Here is a 23,107-nt window from a genome sequence, read left to right as displayed (position 1 = left end):
TTCTATTTCGGGCACAATACTGACTTGTAAACAGGAAAGAAATCCTCAAACAGTGCAGGGCATGTGCTTCTGACTGTTAAAAACAGGCCAAACCATCCCAGGCTAGTTACCAGGTTTCCTGCTAGAACTACTGTAGTTATTTAGGGCATTTCCAATGAAAATATCACTTAGATATGAAGTAAGAATACATAAACATAAATTAATTCACATTGGCCACTGAAACAATGCAAAATTTAGGCACTTTAGGTGCTTAACTTTTCAGACCCAGGAACTACGTCCTTCTTTTATACTGTTTGTGTGGCAAATGCAACGATTAAGCAGTTCAACTAGACCCAGAAAGCTTCCTGTTCTCTTGTAACCACATTCTAACTATTCACATGTAGATACCTATTGAGACAAACTAGTGTGAGGTTGATTTAACACAGTGACACAGTGAGTATTCATAGCTTACGTTTTACTTGACGAATAAAATATTCTCACCCATGCAGCAGTAAGTTATAATGAACATGGACCATGTGAGGACAAAGGTTTACCATAAAAACTCCCAGTCACTGTCAGGTTGTGTCATGCAGAAATGTGTGGCACAATGATATAACTGGTTGTTTACATCAGGAAAACCTCTCTCATGTGTTTGTTTTGTTGTTGTTTTTCTTTTTTTGTCTCTCTCTCAGGAAGGATTGAAGAACGTGTTTGATGAAGCTATTCTTGCTGCTCTGGAGCCCCCAGATACAAAATTCTTGAAGCTCTGCATCCTGCTATAGATGCCACAAGGAGAAGAGAACAAGGAGGAGACTGTGGAGGTGGATGTGTAGATTAGAGATAAGAGAATATTAACCCAAATAGGACTAGAGGGTTAAGTCATAGTGATTTAACTTTGGGTTACTCACATCTTAAGACTGTTGTAGAAAGCCAGAGTACAGCTGGTAAATCCTCTAGCTTTCATAGCTGCCTTGATGTGCCCATTCATTCATTTTCATTGCCCACACTGGATCGTCAAATCAAATCTCCTAATGCAACCAGCCCAAGGCTGCTGCTGAACAGCAACAACTAGAAAGTAGGCCTCAAGGTTCAACTGTATTAATGAGCAGTAGAACAGGTGTACCTAATAAAGTGACTGCTGAATGTATGTAGTGTGACTTTAGTGGCCTGTACAGTCTCACATTCTCACATCCTATATATTGTCTTTTTAATGATTTTCTCCATTTCAGCAATTATTCAAAGAAACTGTTTACACTTCATTTTTGTGTCTGAACACTTTTACTGTACATTAGGCCGATATGTTTGCAGTTCTCTTTCCAAGGTCAGGAAGTTTTTAAATTTTTTTTTTAAACTGTTATGAAAAATGCCTTAACCAATTTGAGAGCTGAGTTAAGAGTGGTAAGAATGACATTCCTTGTAGAGTATATATATATATATATATATATATATATATATATATATATATATATATATATACTGGAAGTGTTGGGTATACAAGTCTGGCCTAAGTCTTCGGTCAGAAAGACTGCAGCAGTCCCGGAGTTTAGTTCACTGTCTTTAATTAAGCTTCACAGAAGAACTGGTTACATCAGGGCTTGCCATGATAAATCCAACTGTGATGCAGCCAGACATGGATTCATAATTGTAGCAGATGCAGTATAGGTGACTATAAGCATGGTTGTCTGGAAACAGAAACGGGTAATACTATAGCTAGTAGGGTCAACGATAACTAAGAAACAATCAGAACACATCATCTACTCAGACACAGCAATATTTCACAATGTCCACAAGGGGTCACTGTAAGACCATAAGTTGGCTAAATAGCACATCTCTTCCAAGTTGCTAGTGGGAAGGCAAGAACGTGGCAAGCTAACAACAATTAAACTAAACAATAAACAACAGAAAAATCCCTTAACCGTGGGGTGTAATTATTGGAGGAGATTTAGGCCACTGGTATTTACTTAGTGCAAATTAATTAAATAATTAAATAAACCTACTAACATGATATCAGTTTACAGCGGCACAACTTTAGCTTTAACCTGCACAAACAACTATAACTATTATCACACCAGTTAATCACACAAAACTGCGTTACAACTGCTCTGCCGCTGCGCCTTTCGTCTCTCACTCTCCCTCGGCGTGATGCGCATATGACAACTAATGCGCTCATTTGGGTGCGCTTGAATCTTGCCTGTAGATATCCTGAGGCCGAGTCAGCAGGGAATTTGCACATTCCTGTTGTGAGATTTGCAAAAAGGCGATTGAGGAAGCAGGGCTGCAGATACCATCCACTGGGAGTCAGCCAGTGATGCTTCGTGCAATAAGTGAGGAAGGGAACTTGAATGCATCACACCCCAGCAGGTGTGAACAGGTAGAACGAAAGGTAGGCGCTGTCAGTGACATAAACTACAACTTGACATAGTTTCGTTTTTGAAAAGAGTGCAGAACAGGACCAACTGGATGATAAAACAGTAGCACACTCAGAAGATTTCCTAGGCAGCCTCTGAGTCACTATTATTACTGAGAGTATATTCTCAAGGCCAAACAACTTTCAGATGAGTGTTAAAATTCTGATGAAGCGTGACAGCACGAGGACGCTGATGCTGGAATTATACTGAAAAGCTCCTGACTGACCCAGAGAAGATACTGAGGTAGGCCACAGCCCACAAATCTCCTCTGTGAATATATCAGGCAAGCATTTGTTTGTTTTGTATTATTTGAATTTTGCATATTGTATTTTACAAGCAGTTACATCTTGTGTAGACTTTTATCTAACACTGTGCAGTCAGTCATCAGTTTTTGACTGACAAGATGAGTAAGATAATAGTTAGAGACTGAAATTAACTGGTAACCAAAAATCTTTACAACTTGTGCTCCTTTGATCTTTTTTTCCATATGCTTTACTATCACTATACTTTGAAAGTCAAATGTATTTAAAACTAGCAATAAATTCAGTGACCTCTTATTTAATGTTGTGTTTCGTTATTCATTTGTTAGAACAGAAGTAATGCTAACTCCCAAAAGGTTGATTCTGTTCATCTGGACGTAGAAACGTTTCATCACTCATCCAGCTGACTTCTTCAGTCTCAGCTGACTGCAGGTTTCCCCAAACCTTATTAACAGTACATTTACACAGTGACTGAAACTAGCACCACTGAATGAACAATGGGCTGTGAGGTCAGTTCCTTGATCATTAATATGCAAATTCTCATGACCATTAATCAACAACTACTGATCACAGACCACTGATCAATGGCCATGAGTACCTTTCACAGAGAGTTGGAGAATTGCTGCAATCACAGCATTGTAAGATGAAGAAAGATGTAACCTCCCCATGATGAGGATTTACACATTCTAGACAGGGAGGAACGCTGGTATGAGCAGGGAGTCAAGGAGGCCATTTACATAAATCTCTGAATCGAGGAGGGGGCCTAAGGGTAGATTAGAGAATATTAACCCAAAGTCATAGTGATTTAACTTGGGTTACTGACAATCTCAGAGAGTGAATCCAGCAAGCTGGTAAATCTTCTTGCTTTCATAGCTGTCTTGATGTGATCGCGTTCGCTGTGTGTTCATGCAGCTTGTAGAAAAGCTTCAGTGTGAAGAAGTGGTGAAAAGCTGGAGCTGAAATGCTGAGATATAATGTTAGCTGTCCAGGCTGCTGCTGAACAGCAACAACTAGAAAGCAGGCCTCATATGGGTTAACTGCACTAACAAGTGGAACAGGTTAGTAGAGCAGGCGTACCCAATAAAGTGGCTGCTGAAAGTAAGTAGTGTGACTTTAGTGGACTGCACAGTATTTGGTTACACATTCTCAGACTGTATATATTGTCTTTATTATGATTTTCTCTATTTCAGAAATTATTCAAATTAATCTTTCAAACTTCACTTTTGTGTCTGAAGACTTTTACTGTACATTAGACCAATATGTTTGTAGTTCTCTTCCCAAGGTCAAGAAGTTTTTAATAATTTATTTTAAACTGTCTGTGTTGTCAAAAATGCCTTAACTGTTTTGAGAGCTGAGTTAAGAGTGGTGAGAATGACATTCCTGCTGGGAGATTTGCACAAAAGCGATTGAGGAAGCAGGGCTGCAGATACCATCCACTGGGAGTCAACGGGATGGACAGAATTAGAAATGAGTATAAAAGAGGGAGACAAAGTTATAGAGGCGAGGATGAAGTGGTTTGGACATGTCCAGAGGAGGGATAGTGGATATATTGGACAAAGGATCTTGAAGATGAAGCTGGCAGGCAGGAGGAAATGTGGAAGACCTCAGAGAAGATTCATACATGTAGAAAAGGAGGACATGCAGAGGGTTGGTGTGACAGATGATGCTGATGCTGAGAACAGGGTGAGCCTCTGTGGAGGCCTCTGAAGGGAGCCGCTGAAAGAAGATGTCTTTTTCAGAAGTTTCTCAGGGAACATAAAAATCTAATTCTATACCCATCTCTATTTACTCCAAGGCTTTGTAAGTCAGAAAATAATCATAGAATGACAGAGTGAAAGTTGTGCAGCTTCAGTAAATGGACTAAAGTTATTGCACATGAGAAATCAGCTGATTGGGGTTTTGTCATTTGTTAATGCGATAAATGGAGGGAGTATGCAATCAGTTCTGTTTGTGGGTTTAGTACAGAGTCTTAATGGACTATGTTCGGGGCCTCGATTGCAAAGGTGGCTGGCAAGAGCTGTGGTCACAAGGCCATTGATGTTTGCTGCCTTCATATTATAGGAAGATGGAACTCCACAAATACACATCAAATTGAGAGAAAATTTGAATAAAATATCTTCCTGAGAACCAAGGAAGAACATATTTTTTGTTTAACTGCCTTTTGATTTCCTGCCTTTTTGGAGCTAAAAGAGTCCACCAATACACGAAATATCATAAGATATCTTGTGTTCTATTGAGCGCATCAGGACTTAGTAGTGTAGCTCAAATAAGTCAATAGATGTAGACCAAAAACGAATGTTCATTAAAGAGGACATAAATATAAAAGCTGGGACTCTCACTAGGATATGTATGTATGTATGTATGTATGTATGTATGTGTATATACATACATACATACATATATATATGTGCGTGCGCGTGTGTGTGTGTGTGTGTGTATATATATATATATATATATATATATATATATATATACACATACACACGCGCGCACACACACACACACACACACATACAGGGAGTGCAGAATTATTAGGCAAGTTGTATTTTTGAGGAATAATTTTATTATTGAACAACAACCATGTTCTCAATGAAACCAAAAAACTCATTAATATCAAAGCTGAATGTTTTTGGAAGTAGTTTTTAGTTTGTTTTTAGTTTTAGCTATTTTAGGGGGATATCTGTGTGTGCAGGTGACTATTACTGTGCATAATTATTAGGCAACTTAACAAAAAACAAATATATACCCATTTCAATTATTTATTTTTACCAGTGAAACCAATATAACATCTCCACATTCACAAATATACATTTCTGACATTCAAAAACAAAACAAAAACAAATCAGCGACCAATATAGCCACCTTTCTTTGCAAGGACACTCAAAAGCCTGCCATCCATGGATTCTGTCAGTGTTTTGATCTGTTCACCATCAACATTGCGTGCAGCAGCAACCACAGCCTCCCAGACACTGTTCAGAGAGGTGTACTGTTTTCCCCCCTTGTAAATCTCACATTTGATGATGGACCACAGGTTCTCAATGGGGTTCAGATCAGGTGAACAAGGTGGCCATGTCATTAGTTTTTCTTCTTTTATACCCTTTCTTGCCAGCCACGCTGTGGAGTACTTGGACACGTGTGATGGAGCATTGTCCTGCATGAAAATCATGTTTTTCTTGAAGGATGCAGACTTCTTCCTGTACCACTGCTTGAAGAAGGTGTCTTCCAGAAACTGGCAGTAGGACTGGGAGTTGAGCTTGACTCCATCCTCAACCCGAAAAGGCCCCACAAGCTCATCTTTGATGATACCAGCCCAAACCAGTACTCCACCTCCACCTTGCTGGCGTCTGAGTCGGACTGGAGCTCTCTGCCCTTTACCAATCCAGCCATGGGCCCATCCATCTGGCCCATCAAGACTCACTCTCATGTCATCAGTCCATAAAACCTTAGAAAAATCAGTCTTGAGATATTTCTTGGCCCAGTCTTGACGTTTCCGCTTGTGTGTCTTGTTCAGTGGTGGTCGTCTTTCAGCCTTTCTTACCTTGGCCATGTCTCTGAGTATTGCACACCTTGTGCTTTTGGGCACTCCAGTGATGTTGCAGCTCTGAAATATGGCCAAACTGGTGGCAAGTGGCATCTTGGCAGCTGCACGCTTGGCTTTTGTCAGTTCATGGGCAGTTATTTTGCGCCTTGGTTTTTCCACACGCTTCTTGCGACCCTGTTGACTATTTTGAATGAAACGCTTGACTGTTCGATGATCACGCTTCAGAAGCTTTGCAATTTTGAGACTGCTGCATCCCTCTGCAAGATATCTCACTATTTTTGACTTTTCTGAGCCTGTCAAGTCCTTCTTTTGACCCATTTTGCCAAAGGAAAGGAAGTTGCCTAATAATTATGGAGTAAGACAACATGCATGAAGAGGACAAAATACTGATGTGGACAAATAATTCTGCACTCCCTGTGTGTGTGTGTGATATATATATATATATATATATATCAAATTAAATATATATTTCTACATATCTATAAAAATGAATTATCTATAAAATGACAATATTTATACACATCTTCCTATTTGCATAAACTCTGTAATGCCATACTATTGTAATCACAGATGAAACCGAGGAGAAGAAAACACCTCATATCAACTTGGTGTTTTTAGATACTTCTTTTAAATCTGAGAAGCAACCGACCGCAGTTGTAAAGACCAGATGTTAATCAGTTATGTAAAATCACCAAAACAAAATCACATCTTCTTCCAAAAGACCTTGAAAAATGTGTTCATGCCTTCATCAGCTCTAGGTTGGACCACTGTAATCCTCTGTGTTTAGGTCTGAAACACTCTTCTCTTTATCGTTTGCAGTTAGTCCAAAATGCCGCTGCATGATCACATCACTCCACTTTTAGCAGGTTTACACAGGCTTCCTGTCCATTTTTCTACTGGTTTTAAGATTTTCCTTACTTTTAAAGTTTTAAATGGTATCGTACCCAGCTATTTAACCAACCTGCTCAACTTATTTAACCCCAAAAGAGCACTAAGATCTTCTAGCCAGATGCTCATAGTGCAGCAGAGATCTCGATTGGGATCGGGAGTTTGCAGTCACAGTTTTAAGACTCTGGAAGAAACTGCTACTTAATAGTCATACTGCAGAATCAACATTATCTTTTAAATCTCGTTTTAAAACTCACTTTTTTACCTCGGCTTTTAATTGAGGTTTTTTATGTTGGCATCTCTAGTTTGTTTCATTGATCCTGGTTTTATCTTGATTGTTTTGTTTAATTAGTGGTCTTTAACCACTGGGACATCTAATGATGATGTTTCTAAAACAAATAACTGCAGTCTCTAATTCAAAACGGACTTCAGGGAGAGATAAACATCTAATGAATATTATGTTTTCATGCTCACACGGGGAAGTTATTTGCCAAAATATTTAATAATCCAATATGAGATTAAGTTATGTAACATTTTTTCAAAACAGTCGCCTCAAGGCGCTTTATATTCTCAGAATCAGAATACTTTATTAATCTTGAAGGAAATTAAGGGTTGCAGCAGGCAGCATGCTAATGGCGCATGCGCACTTTGTGACAAAGTCACAAAGGTAATTTTGTTTGGTTTCTAACTTCAGAGATATACGCACTCAAACCTGACCTTGATTTTTCCACAGTGGGTGCCAGAGATTTCACACCACTGCCCGGGGACGCCCTTCCTGTTGGTCGGGACTCAGGTGCATTTAAGAGAAGACAGCGACACCCTGGAGAAGCTGGCCCAGAGAAACCAACACGCTGTGACCTTCACGAGTGGAGAGGAAGTGGCTCTCAAGCTGAAGGCAGTCAAATACGTGGAGTGTTCAGCTGAGACACAGGTACGAGGGAGAAGAAGTCTGCTGGTGTTTCTGCTGAGAAACAAGCACTGGTATCTATAAATTTTTGGGTGCAAAGTTAAGAGAAATATGAACTTCTTCATTAGTGATAAAAGTACCTTAAAATCCAAGGCTGTGTGCCAATTCAGCCAGCAGAGCACGAGTAGGTCAGGGTGGGTTAACAAGCGGTAGTGGAACCCAGGGTTAATTATTGTATTGATTGCTGATAGGAAACATGTGTGCCTCTCCTGGGTTTCCAGAGATTGGTTAGTAGATAATCACATCCACACACAGATGAAGAAGAAAGATGAAAAGAGTGACCAGACTGAGGCACATGACACCCATGATGCTGAGTCTGTCTTGAATGACTGAGTTCTTTTTTAAACAGTGAGCCCACAGGAAGATGACAGTGACATTTTATCACATTGTATCTCACTTTTCAGCCACTTGCATCTGCAGCTTTACTCTTTGAGTCACTACATGAAGCTCGTGACCATAGGTGAGGGTGTTGGTGTAGATTGACCAGTATATTGACAGCATTACTTACATGCTCAGCTCTGTTCATCACAACAGGTTGGTACTGTGTCCATGTCACTGTCAGTGTCACACCAATCCATTTGTCTTCCCTCACTCATGACCCTGAGACATTTAAACTTCTCCACTCACTCATGCCCATTCCTACTCATACTCAAGTGGGACTGGGCACGCTGCCCTTTACCAACTCACAGCCATGGCCTCAGACTTAATGGTGCAAATTCTCATTCCGAATGCTTCACACTGGCTTTAAACTACCAACAGAAGCCAACAGATGTTTATATTGGTGTATATTCCCACTGAGTTCAGCTCGATCGATCTCTTTAACCCTGGAACACTAACAAGCAGGTTTTGTAAAATGTTCAAGCAGGTTTTGTAAAATGTTCACATGGGTGAAAATCACTCAACATTAGTATTTTAGAGTTAAATGAGTCATCTGGTTTAGGGTTTACACCCAGTACAGGCACCAGGAAAGTGTTTACTAAGGTCAAAGAGGGCTGTTTTCTATAGAACTGGAAGTCATTTTGGCACCAAGAGGAGCCTCTCTGTTGGGTCTGCGCCTCGCAGGCCCGCTGGTTCAAGGACTTATCACCCGTGAAGAAAGCAAGACAAACAGCTCAAACGGTTTTAACTTGCTAAACCTCTCTCATGTGTTTGTTTTGTTGTTGTTTTTCTTTTTTGTCTCTCTCTCAGGAAGGATTGAAGAACGTGTTTGATGAGGCTATTCTTGCTGCTCTGGAGCCTCCAGATACTAAATCCAAGAAGCTCTGCATCCTGCTATAGATGCCACAAGAAGAAGAGAACAAGGAGGAGACAGTGGAGGTGGAGGTGTAGATTAGAGATAAGAGAATATTAACCCAAATAGGACTAGAGGGTTAAGTCATAGTGATTTAACTTTGGGTTACTCACATCTTAAGACTGTTGCAGAAAGCCAGAGTACAGCTGGTAAATCCTCTTTCTTGCTTTCCTGGCTAAACTTCAGCCTTTTGAAGGCCTAGCATAAGCATTATTGTCTCACACACATAATGTTGGAAAGGTTACTTTTAAAATGTATCCCACTACAGATTACAGAATACATGCCTCAAAATGTATTTTGTAACGTATTCCATTACATTACTCAATGAGAGTAACGCATTCTGAATACTTTTGATATATTATCATGCTTTTTACAAACAGGTCCGCGGCTCTGAACCGTAGTAAAGGGACCTCTGGCTAATACGTCAGGTTTGTATCGGGCTCGTAGCCGAAAACTAGCTTTACTTTGTTGTCTGGGTCAACTTTGCTAGCGAGAGACAGAGAGAGGCGTTGAAAGGCTGCTCCAGCAGAACTTATTGTTTCAGAGGAAAACACGAACACAGTGCACAGTTGAGTCTTAATAGCTTACTTACAGCTGGGCTCGTCAGGCTCTCTGTTTGGCTGCAGTGGTTAATTTTATATTTACATGTCTGTGAAGGTTCTCAGTCATCCAGGTCATCGTAGTCAAAGGAGCTTGCAAAGAAAAGCGTCTGGACTTCTTTAAGTTACTTGAAGACGTTTCACCTCTCATCCGAGAAGCTTCTTCAGTTCTAAGGTCAAATGGTGGAGAGTCCCAGATATAAACCTAGTGGGAGTGTCCCCCCACAGAGGGACAAAAGGACCCCCTGATGATCCTCTAATCGCCTGAGCCAAGGTGTGAAACTGGGTGTGGGTCCCAATCAGCCAGAGTTTCGGGTGTGTTCATTGTGTCGTAAACCCCCGCCTCTGTTAGCGACCATCTTTGAACAGAGGCGGGGGTTTACGACACCAACTCTCTGCCATCTATAATCCAGTTTTGAGATCCCTTCCCAGACGCCTTAACGCCCACTCACATCCTGGGCCATCTGACCTCAGGAATTCGCATGATAAGGTGGGGGCAGGTTTCACAATGAACACACCCGAAACTCTGGCTGATTGGGACCCACACCCAGTTTCACACCTTGGCTCAGGCGATTAGAGGATCATCAGGGGGTCCTTTTGTCCCTCTGTGGGGGGATACTCCCACTAGGTTTATATCTGGGACTCTCCACAATTTGACCTTAGAACTGAAGAAGCTTCTCGATGAGAGGTGAAACGTCTTCAAGTAACTTAAAGAAGTCCAGACGCTTTTCTTTGCAAGCTCCTTTGATTATATTTACATGCTTCCATCTCCCGTTTCTGCTCGATGACAGCTCGTACTTTTCCACTCTCCTTTTTCTCCCTCGCTCACAGACACATAACGGCAGCGGTCCCCAACCTTTTTTGCGCCACGGACCGGTTTATGCCCGACAATATTTTCACGGACCGGCCTTTAAGGTGTCGCGGATAAATACAACAAAATAAAACTAGTGCCGGTACCGAAAAAAAGAAAATTTATTCATAACACACGTGAAAAGACCCAGGAAAACCGAGTTAACGATCAAAACGATAACAAAATAACGCTGAAAACCGCTAAAAACCCTGAAAACCATACATTTCACACCTGAGCCTCAACTCTCGCGGCCCGGTACCAAACGACTCACGGACCGGTACCGGTCTGAGGCCCGGGGGTTGGGGACCGCTGCATAACGGGTATGACGGTCCATTCTCCCTGCAGCACGGACTACACTGCCCATGCAGGCTACATGCATTAGGGCGATGCCTGTAACACTCTGCCTATTGCCTTCATATTAAATCTTTTATTTTAAAAAATATTTCTTCACATCATTATGAGACGCGAGATTGAGACACAGACATTAGAGCCTTTTAATGTGTGTTTTGTTTGGGTTTCCACCGACATGGAATGACCAAAATTAGAGAGGGCATAACTTAACATATGAAACGGGAAAAGACCGCCGTGTAATCCTTTTATTTCAACAAAGTAACTGTATTCTGAATACCAACTTTTTGAATGGTAACTGTAATGGAATACAGTTACTCATACAGTGGAACCCCCACTTATGAAATTAATTCGTTCCCAAGGGTCTTTCGTAAGTCGAAGATTTTCGTAAGTCGAAGCACCCATCGCGCCTTTTGAGTGAGGCGATGCGGAACGATAGGCTATAGGCTAATTGCTAACTAGAACAACAATACGTCGTTCAAGTGGAACAGCAAAGCGCAATTACGAAAGCCAAGGGGTTGTCACATGATTCAGAAGGCATTGTGGGCATTGTAGGCTCAGCCAATCAGAGCCAGCGGATTTCGTTACACGGGCATTTTGCCGTAACACGGGCAGAAATATTGCTGTTCAGCGCCTTCGTAACTTGAATTTTTCGTTAAATGGGGTATTCGTAAGTCGGGGTTCCACTGTATTTTGTATTTTAAATACTTAACGGCGGTACACGTATTACGTTACTCCCCAACACTTCATACATACAAGTTTTAAGACATTTTATTTTAAGCTTAACGAGAATCTTTGATGAGCACCAAGCTCATAATTGTCATAACTTAGAAGTAGGTTTGCAGGAGACCCTCCACATGCTTAGCTGTAAAAGTAAGACAACAAGAGGCCAATGGCCCAGTTGAAACTGTCAAAATTGAAGTAGAGTGGGAGTCTCAGTGCTTATAACTGGATATCTTTGGTCTGGAAGGGAGATGGAATTTTATGACCAACAGGAAGTCACACACACAGTGTTTTAACTGTTACCACACACACACGTACGTGCACACACGCGCACACACACAGGTACGCGCACATATAGGCACTCACATGCTCACACATACGTACATAAACACAGTGTTTTGGGTTTACAACTCACCATGTGGGTTTTACGATGGGCTCACTTTTATAAAACTGTTGTAACAAACAAAGAAGTGGAGATCTGCAGAGGGACACCGGCCCTGTACATCTCCCCTTCTGGAAGGTACATGTGTAACTGAAGATGAATACATCATACGGTTGCCGACATCGCTAATTCTTTGCTGTCCATGTGTTCTTCTATACTTGATACTGTAGCACCGATCAAAATGAAATCCTCTAGAACTCATTCCCAAGATGTGTAGATGCCGCCGAGCTGAGAGGAAATGGAAGAAAGATAATCTCCAGGTATCTTTTGATACTTTGCGTTCTAGCCGCCTGGAGTTTCAAATGCTGCTAAGATAGCTCCTAGATAGGAGTGCAGGATGTGTTTGAAGAGGCCGTCCTCGCTGCTCTGGGGAAGTCAAGTTCCAAACCCAAGAAGTGCTACACTCATCTATAGATGTCACAAGAAGTAGAACAAGAGGAAGAAAATGTCCTTATCCTCCTCCTCTTGGAGAAGTTGGAGGTTTGACCTGGAAGAGATTATTAACCTCGATGTGAACAAAGGAAGGATGCTAAACACTAGTTAGACCAAAAACTATATAAACATCTCTTTATTTAGCAAGCAGAGCTGAAAATGCTCTAAAAATACAAATACAAAAGTATATTGTATAAATATAAATAATTTATGCAGATTTATTATTAATGAGTGCAGGCAAGTCTTTATATACAGTAGCTTAGGTTTTTCTGAACTTATGTTTACGTTGTAATTTTTATGCAGTATTAATTACTGTCATTCACTTGCTCATTTTTTTAATGGACACACAGGGAGCTCAGCCATTGTACTTTGTTATCTTACAGACAGAGTCGTCTTAAAGTTGTGTTTTGGCCTTGGAGACACTGACGCTTAGAGCTTCCCTGTGTTTTATTTTGGTCCAAATTGATTTGTTTGCATTTATTGGAAAATAAATGGTATTTTACTGACGTTAACTATGTGGCGATTAATTTTGGGGGGTTTCACTTTGTGTTACACCCCACTCCAGATAATACTTTGCTTTAAGTGGGTTGTAACAATAAGGACGCCTGATCAGGACACTGGAGTGTAGTGAGTATAACAGGAGGAACACTGACAGAGGCCTAAGGAATGGCCTCCGGGGGGCTCATTTGCATGTTTCTGGTCGCACACTATGAGAAACAGACTTCATCTGCTGGAATAACGGTCCGACATCCTTTAGTGGGACCTGTGCTCACAGTCCCACGTCATGCATCTTAATTGGAATTCACCAGAGTTTATCAGGTTCACCACTGCCTTCTTATCATAGATGAGAGCAGGTTCATACAGATGGATGTGAAAGAGTCTTGAGATGCAGTGTAGGCATTTTTCTGACTGCAGCATCATCCAGCATGATGGTTTGGCAGTGGTCAGCGATGGTCTGGGAGGCATATCCTTGGAGGATCATACAGATGACCTCCTCAGAACCATTGTGGATACGGGCATTGATACCATTGACTGTCTCTGACATTTTCCAGAGCTGAATCCAACTAAGAACTTCTGGGACACATTTTTTTTACTCACGTGCCTGCAAAGTCTCCACCAAGCCACTCTCATTTTCTCTGAATTGCTGCCTACCTGTCCACATGCCCTGTCTTTTGATTATACCTCTTTTAATAAAGCATCTAAACTATTTGTTAGTTGTCTGCTTTGCATTCATACTGAAAAGATGACAAGAGCATTATGTCAGTAAAGATTTAAAATTTGAATATTTCAGTTATCAAGATCAAATGTGTGCATTTCCTTGACTTCTTTGAGATTTTTTTTGAGCATTGAAAATACTTTTACTTTCATACTGTTGATTAATCTTTCTTCATTTGTAGTTAAATTATAATTATCAGTGTAGGATATGTACATCTAAAAGGTAACTTTTAACTTGGCTTGAGTATGTTGGTGCAGCGTGTCGCTATCTGAATCCAAAGCACCATGTTGTTTATGACTGGCTGCATCACTTGTGCATCTTTGTGGCCAGTTTCATGGATAAGTACAATTTTATGCTCCTGTAAATGATGAGCTCTTTGCTTTGCTGGCTCTTGATGAGTGTGCAAAGTAATTCAGTTATTATTACCACCAATATAGTTTTTAAATTAAATTTCATCATTAACTGAGTTGTAATAAAACTGTCTACAGAGTTGATTTGGAGAATAATGTTTAACACAAGCATGTTGTAACGTCCCTCTGTTAGAAAAAAAAAAAAAATTACACTAGCAGTTTGCAGTCCCACACTAATCCACACCCAAAGGTTTCTAAACTCCACCTTGATTACACATTACTGGAAGGGCAGTTAATCTCTAACTTTTTGGTTATCTTTTAACCTGACACTTTGACACTTAGCATTGTTTTATTTACAGTTGTTTTTTTTTTTTTGTTTTTGTTTTTGCAAAGCATGATTAAACTCTAATAAACAGACAAAGAGACAGTGGAGCTCTGTAGACCTGAAACGTGACTTTTGCACTTCTCAAGTAAGTATTGATGATTTAATGCCTTACTATGCCTTATTTTAGAACAGACTGTTATTATCATGTGATCTGATTTTACATTTTCTATTAAAAGCTTTCATGTTAAACTTTACTTTGAAATCATGTTTGAATTGCACTTTTTTCAAATAAAATAATCCATTTTACTTGAAAGCGCCTTTCAAAACACTCAAGGACACTGTACACAGCAGAATAATAAAGGCTAAATATCTGAGACTGAGATGGGATGTGATCTGAATCAGATCAGAGAGATGTGGCAGGGAGAGAACATGAATTACCTTAAATGTATGCAAGAGTATTTTAAAAACGATGCGATATTTGACTGGAAGCCTATGAAGTTGCTGCAGGACAGGAGTGATATGATGGACAGAAGGGGTCCTGGTGATAATACGAGCAGCAGAGTTCTGGACGTATTGGAGCTTGTGGATGGATTTTTGAGTAAGACCAAAAAGAAGAGAGTTGCAGTAACCAAACCCGTCGAAGTAACAAGACTTAACAAGAATGGCAGTGGCATGTGGGGTGAGAAAAGGACGGAGACGATTAATGTTGCGCAACTGAAAATATGCAGACCGAGTAACATTATTAATGTGTGAATTGAAAGATAAAGTACTGTCGAGGATGACACCCAAACCTTTCACAGAGGAAGAAACGAAGACCGCCGAGTTTTTGATAGTAATAGAGAAACTGTTGGTTCTGGATAATGTTGATTTAGTGCCGACCAAGAGAAGCTCGGATTTGTTACTATTGAGTTTGAGAAAATTAGAAGAGAACCATGAATTTAGTTCAGCTAAGCAGAGGGTGAGGAAGGATGGGGGGAGAGCAGAATCAGGTTTAGTGGACAGATAAAGCTGGGTGTCATCAGCATAACAGTGAAACTGAATATTATATTTATCAAAAATGTGTTCAAGCGGAAGAAGGTAGATAATGAAAAGAAGGGGCCCAGGACTGATCCCTGGGGCACGCCAGTGACCAGAGGAAAGGGCTGAGAAGTAAAGGATTTGAGTTGAATGAACTGAGTGTGATCAGACAGGTATGCTTAAACCAAGCTAGTGTGAGTATGGGAGAGACCGATGGAGGCTAGCCTACTGAGGAGAACAGAGTGAGAAATAGTGTCGACAGCGGAACTCCGATCGAGGAGAATAAGAATAGAAAGTAAACCGGAGTCAGCTGCCATAAGAAGGTTAATGTGGATAGTGAGTTTAACTATACACAAATCAGTTACTGTTACTTGTCTTTACAGTTTATTTTGTTCCTAATTTTGCTCCTTTTTTAAAAATTCTTTTTCCTACCTCTCAGATGCAGACTATAAAGCTCGTGGTGGTGGGTGATGGTGATTCAGGAAAGCATGAATTCCTCTTGACCTATACAGGCACAGCCTACAAGGAAGAATACATACCCACAGTGAGTAGGTTTAAATACCACAAATAAAATAAAAAATAAAAAAACATTTTTCTCTGCAGGAAACTCGTGGCATGAAAGTCTGCAGACATAAACCAGACAGATTTCAGGTTGCTCTGAACTGCTCTTTTGTGTCACACAGCTTGTGATACTTGCAGACCAGTGACTGAACTCTACAGAACACTAAAGACAGACAGTACAAACGCACATACATGCAAAACCAATCAAAGTAGTTTGTGTATTGTGTTCTCACAAATACAGTGTGGACCAATTTCTGTTGTTGTGTGTTTGAAGTTTGAAAGTAAGTAGTCAAGTAAGCACAGCAGCTATAAAACACTCCCTGCATCCACTCACATCCAGAGCCGAGGTTACCAGGAATGTTGGGATAAGCTGCTTGTTAACACACGTGGCAGAAGCCTGAACGCGAGTAAAGGGGAGTAAAGCAAGACATGACACATCTGCTTACCTCAACAGCTGCAAACTAATATTCATGAAAGTGCTCAGCTCATTTCATAAATCCGTTTGACTCTGTTTAGTCATGCTGTAACGATTCTGCTGCATTTGCATGTTTACTTATCTTTGTTTATGTCTTTTGTTCCCTGTTTTCTCCAGGTGTTTGACAGGTATGCTGTGCCAGTGATTGTTGGTGGAGAGGCGTACACTCTGGGAATGTTTGACAAGGTAAAATTAGGTAAAAAATACATCTAAGCTCAGTTTATTAAATTAAAAAATTCTACTGTATAATGTCTGTGAAGGTTCTCAGTCATCCAGGTCATCGTTGTCTCAGGGGCTTAGAAAGAAAAGCGTCTGGACTTCTTTAGGTTTCTTGTAGATATGTCACCCCCAACAGGATCATGGACCTAGAGGATCCTATTGATCCTCTAATCCAACTTTTAAACTTAAACAATATTGTCTCAGTGTTTAACCCATGAAATCTCAATTTTCTGACTTGATTTCCACAGAGCCCTATTCTCATTAGCACCTTTGATGAAGTCATTGGTGAGGAAATATCCTGTATCAGTCAAACCTTTGATGACAGACACTGAGGAACACCCTTGTCAGTCAAAGCAGCCATTGTCCCAATTTGAATCACTGTCACTGTCATCTTTCCAGAACGTCACAGAGAAGGTTTGTTTAGCTGGTATCTGTGTTTTGTTTCTAATTTGATGGAGATAATACTGACTTTTAATTTAATGAGGTGATTCTCTTCACAGGCTGCCCTTTAAATTCAAACTCTCAAAGACTGTTAAGATTAGGCTTAAAATTTTCCTTTTTGCTAAAGCATATAGTTAGGGCTGGACCAGGTGACCCTGAATCCTCCCTTAGTTATGCTGCAATAGACGTAGGCTGCCGGGGGATTCCCATGATGCATTGAGTTTTTCCTTTCCAGTCACCTTTCTCACTCACTATGTATTAATAGACCTCCCTGCATTGAATCATATCTGTTATTAACCTCTGTCTCTCTTCCACAGCATGTCTTTATCCTGTCTTCCTTCTCTCACCCCAACCGGTCGCAGCAGATGGCCGCCCCTCCCTGAGCCTGGTTCTGCCGGAGGTTTCTTCCTGTTAAAAGGGAGTTTTTCCTTCCCACTGTCGCCAAAGTGCTTGCTCATAGGGGGTCATATGATTGTTGGGTTTTTCTCTGTATCTATGAAGCGCCTTGAGGCGACTTTTGTTGTGATTTGGCGCTATATAAATAAAATTGAATTGAATTGAATTGTCAGTTAAAGGAAACCTCAGTATGCCTGTTAAAAACATGAATTTGTAAAAAAAACAACAACAACAACAACAACACAACAAAAAAAAGTTTAAAAATTCCTTATCAGAACATGCATCAACATGTTCCCATTGACTACTACTAAAACTTTAAATAAATATCAAAATAATTAATTTATATATTTTTCTACAGATCAATTGAAAGTTGATTATCTATAAAATGACAATATTTATACACATCTTCCTATTTGCTTAAACTGTCATACCATACCATTGAAATCACAGATGAAACCGAGGAGAAGAAAACAAAAAACACTCAACTGTCAGCAACGTTGTGCTGCATTATTTGCTTCTCATTGTTCTCTGATTGTTAAAAATCAGTGTTTTTAGATACTTCTTTTAAATCTGAGAAGCAACTGACCGCAGTTGTAAAGACCAGATGTTAATCAGTTATGTGAAATCACCAAAACAAAATCACATCTTCTTCCAAAAGACCTTGAAAAATGTGTTCATGCCTTCATGCCTAGTTTGGACCACTGTAATCCTCTGTGTTTAGGTCTGAAACACTCTTCTCTTTATCGTTTGCAGTTAGTCCAAATTGCCGCTGTATGATCACATCACTCCACTTTTAGCAGGTTTACACAGGCTTCCTGTCCATTTTTCTACTGGTTTTAAGATTTTTCTTACTTTTAAAGTTTTAAATGGTGTCGTACCCAGCTATTTAACCAACCTGCTCAACTTATTTCTTCAGTTAATTACAGAAGAAAGTCTGGGCCAGAGGCCAGGAAGACATTTTGCTGGTAACTGCATTTGTGCCTGCATAAGCAACAGTTGATGAAAACTGGACATGTCAACAGGAAACATCTGGGGGGTGAGACGGTTGAAATAAACAGCCATGTATGGTAAAATGTTGCTGATAATGGAAATTTGTCTAACTGTCATTAACTGTAACTTATGCATGTTATATTCTTTGCTGACGCAGAAGGGGCTGAACCCTGACATATTAAAACCATTTTGAAGTGTGCTTTTTAGCGGAGATCTATGTTGATGTGTTACAGTGTACATCTTCCCACGCGTGTGTTTAATGAAATCATCGTTTGACTGAACTCATCTGGGCCAGTGTTGGTTTGTTCTTATCCTCAATATCCAAGAATCAGGACAACTGCTGCTTAATATTCATACTGCAGAATCTTTCAAATGTCATCTTAAAGCTGACTTTCATATCCTTTTAATTCAAGTTCAGTTTGAGGTTTTTTATGTTGGCGTCTTTTTCGGTTTTTTTATTGATCCTGGTTTTATCTTGATTGTTTTGTTTAATTAGTGGTCTTTAACCACTGGGACATCTCATGATTACGTTTTTAAAATAAATGACTGCAGTGTCTTCAATTCAAAACGGATTTAAAGGAGATATAAATGTCATGTGAAGGCTGTGTGCAGGCAGGATAGGACCCAAAGTGCAGACACTCACAGGCAGAAGGAGCACTCAAAAACAGCTTTAATGCTAACTCAAAAAGTAGCAAAACTGAAAATTCAAAATAAACTTATGCAATACAGAGTCCAAAAATGGCTGCGCAGAAGGCAGCGGTGGCGACGCAGTACAGGAGGCCGTCCATGACAGCGATGATGTCCAGCCAGTGTGGCCCCTAAAGTAGCCGGCGACGTTGAGTTGGCGGCCGTAAAAGAGCCAGGTGTACTGGACATGGATGTGCCATCCGAGCATGTTGTGGACCAGATGAGGCAGGACCAGACAGCGTGGAAGCTCCAGTTGGAGACTCAGGAGGTGGCTTAGCGGACTCAGAGCGGTCAGCGGACACAAGGTGCTGAAATCCTTCCTCGGACCCTTCAGCGATAATGGACGGCTGAAGCTGCTCCACAGGCCCCTCAGCGAAGACAGAGGACGGCTGAAGCGATCCCTCGAACCCTCCAGCAGAGACAGGAGACGGCGGAAGCGATCCCTTGAACAGGAGACGGCTGAGCGATCCCTCGGACCCTCCAGAGGAGGAAGGCAGCTGAAACTGTTCTCCTGAACTGCAGAGACAGACACAGGGCCAGCAGATGCAGAGACCTCTAGCTGAACAGGCAGCTGAGCAGATGACTGAGCTGGTGACTGAGTTAATAAGTGAGCTAATATTTGAGCTATGGATAGAAGTTTAAGATGATATAGTAATGGTGGATGATAATCAGGTAGCTGAGTGAATTCTCCTGAGCCTCCAGAACATGAGGAAAACGGCTGGACGGGCTCACCTGCTGGGTCCATGTAATGGCCGTGATCTTCTGTCATGTGAAAGCTGTTTGCAAGCAGGACAGGACCCAAAGTGCAGATACACGGCTGCAGCTTTAATGCTAACTCAAAAAGTAACAAAACTGAAAATGCAAAATAAACTTACGCAATACAGACAGTGAGAACACACAGCAGAGGATGAGGGTAGACTGCAACACAGACCAAAGAAAACACACAGAGGAAGCAATCAGGGAATGAGAGACAGGAGGGAAACACAGCTGGGACCAGGAGCGATTCTAGGATCAGAGCTTTGGAGGTGCTGAGCACCCAGAGAGCTGCCCAGCCAGGCAACATAAACTTTACTCGTCAAGATGAGACTTCTTCCCTGTCTCTGTCAGTCCCTGCATCCTTAAATGTCTCCAGTTGTCCCGAGTTCCCTCTGACTGTCTCCTTGATGTATTTAAACCCCTGTTCCTCCCTGTCTGTGTCGTCTGTTGTCTTCGTCTCCGTTATCAGTCATCATAATCTTACCATCTCTGTGCAAGTCTGCAAATTTCTTTATTAAATCATAAGATTCTTAAATTCATCAAGTCTCTCTGTGCCTGGGTCCTCGTCACAGAACATGACATCACTGTTTTGTGCATTTTAACACAATTTAATCCCCACATTTGTGAAAGAAAAGCAAAACACTTTTTTGAAAAGTCTGTAACAAAACCATCAAATCTGATAAAGGTTATTTAAATGCTGCAAAAGAAGAATTGATTGGAATAAAAAAATACACACCCTAACCTTAATTACTGGGGGAGAATAATGAATGATGCTCATAGTGAGTAAAAAGTAAACGGGCACTTGTCTGAGAGAATCATTTGTATAATAATCAACAAACTAAAATGTGAAATTCTTCTCCTCAGTTCAAAGACTCATCCAAAAATACACTCAGCTTGCTTTTAAATTCAAATTTGGTCTTGACAAACTCAAAGTTAATTTTGTTTGGTTTCTAACTTCAGAGATATACGCACACACAGAGCTACAGGGCAGTTGTTGCAGTAAAAGCCCATCAAACCTGACCTTGATTTTTCCACAGTGGGTGCCAGAGATTTCACACCACTGCCCGGGGACGCCCTTCCTGTTGGTTGGGACTCAGGTGCATTTAAGAGATGACAGCGACACCCTGGAGAAGCTGGCCCAGAGAAACCAACACGCTGTGACCTTCACGAGTGGAGAGAAACTGACTCGTAAGCTTAAGACTGTTGCACAAAGCCAGCGTACAGCTGGTAAATCCTAGCTGCCTTGATGTGCCCTTTCATTCATTTTTATTGCCCACACTCAATTGTCCAGTCAGATCTCCTAATGCAACCAGCCCCTCGTATACCTTTGCTGAGTGCTCACGCAGCTGAAGGAAAAGGTCAAAAGCTGGAGAAAATGTTAGCCGAATTGAATTGAATTGAATTGAACAGGCGAACCTAATAAAGTGGCTGCTGAATGTTTGTGGCGTGACTTAAGTGAACTGCACAGTAGTTGGTTACGCATTCTCAGATTGTCTTTGTCGTTATTATGATTTTCTCCATTTCATCAATTATTCAGATAAATCTTTCACACTTCATTTTTGTGTCTGAACACTTTTACTGTACATTAGGCCAATATTTTTGCAGTTCTCTGTCCAAGGTCAGGAAGTTTTCAATAAAATTAAAAAAAAAACATTTTACCTGTGTTATGAAAAATGCCTTAACCGCTTGAGAGCTGAGTTAAGAGTGGTGAGAATTACATTCCTGCTGTGAGATTTTCACAGCGACTGAGGAAGCAGGGCTGCAGATACCATCCACTGGGAGTCACCAGGATGGACAGAATTAGAAATGAGTATAATAGAGGGAGACAAAGTTAGAGAGGCAAGGATGAAGTGGTTTGGACATGTCCAGAGGAGGGATAGTGGATATATTGGGCAAAGGATGTTAAAGATAGAGCTGCCAGGCAGGAGATGGTCTTGGTTTTCTTTCTTAAAAGCAAAATTAAAACCTTATGTACACATTTCACAAAAATTAAGAGAAACTTTTATAGATCAAAAGCACTAAAATGTTTATACCTCATGCAATAAGGGAGGAAGGGAACTTGAATGCGTCACACTCCAGCAGGTGTGAACAGGTAGAACATAAGGTCAGTGTCACCATGGCAAACAAAGAACCTGAGCTCTGTAACAATGATTATAATTTAACCCAAAACCATGATCTAAATAATATCGATCGGTTTTCATTTCCTGAATGTTTTTTTTCTTTTCTTTTCTTTTTTTTTTTTTTTTACAAAATTCTTCCTACAAAGTATAAAAGAAAACAGAAAGTAAGTAAGTAAACAAAATGTAGATTAGATTCTGCGTTGTTGGTTTGATCCACGTGAGATAAAACTGGAATGAACTGAAATAGTTTCGTTTTTGAAAAGAGTGCAGAACAGGACCGACTGGATGATAAAACAGTAGCACACTCAGAAGATTTCCTAGGCAGCCTCTGAGTCACTATTATTACTGAGAGTATATTCTCAAGGCCAAACAACCTTCAGATCAGTGTTAAAATTCTGATGAATTGTGACAGCACGAGGACGCTGATGCTGGAATTATACTGAAAAGCTCCTGACTGACCCAGAGAAGATACTGAGGTAGGCCACAGCCCACAAATCTCCTCTGTGAATATATCAGGCAAGCATTTGTTTGTTTTGTATTATTTGAATTCTGCATATTGTATTTTATAACCAGTTACATCTTGTGTAGACATTTATCTAACACTGTGCAGTCAGTCATCAGTTTTTTACTGACACAAGAAGAGTTAGAGAAGAGAGGGAGACTTAAGTTAACTGGAAACCCAAAATCTTTACAAGCTTGTTTGATCTTTTTTTTTCATATGCTTTACAATCATTTTACTTACTAGTAAAATGTATTTAAAACTAGCAATAAATTCAATGACCTCTCATTTAATGTTGTGTTTTGTTGTTTTATGTTATTTGTTAGA

At 40.5% G+C, this 23,107-nt stretch overlaps 1 protein-coding gene across 2 annotated transcripts in view; it reads left to right on the top strand.

The window, feature by feature from the left end:
- The window catches only part of LOC146363506 (cell division control protein 42 homolog), a 19,135-nt gene extending 9,121 nt beyond the window's left edge, over positions 1-10,014 (top strand). The window contains exon 5 of one of the 2 annotated variants that reach the window (XM_084920226.1): positions 9,232-10,014. In XM_084920226.1, coding sequence (XP_084776352.1) covers positions 9,232-9,321 — 90 coding nt within the window. In that variant the 3' untranslated portion in view covers positions 9,322-10,014. Of the gene's footprint in view, positions 1-671; positions 1,202-9,231 lie in introns of those variants that run through there. The other variant, XM_084920225.1, reaches the window with a different exon arrangement.
- The last annotated feature ends 13,093 nt before the right edge of the window (positions 10,015-23,107 follow it).

The sequence above is a fragment of the Perissodus microlepis genome, chromosome 22, assembly GCF_051167445.1.
Source record: "Perissodus microlepis isolate ML-2025 ecotype Zambia chromosome 22, ASM5116744v1, whole genome shotgun sequence".
NCBI lineage: Eukaryota > Metazoa > Chordata > Actinopteri > Cichliformes > Cichlidae > Perissodus > Perissodus microlepis.
Note: the sequence above shows the minus strand (reverse complement) of the source record. Positions and strands in the feature narration are given on the sequence as shown.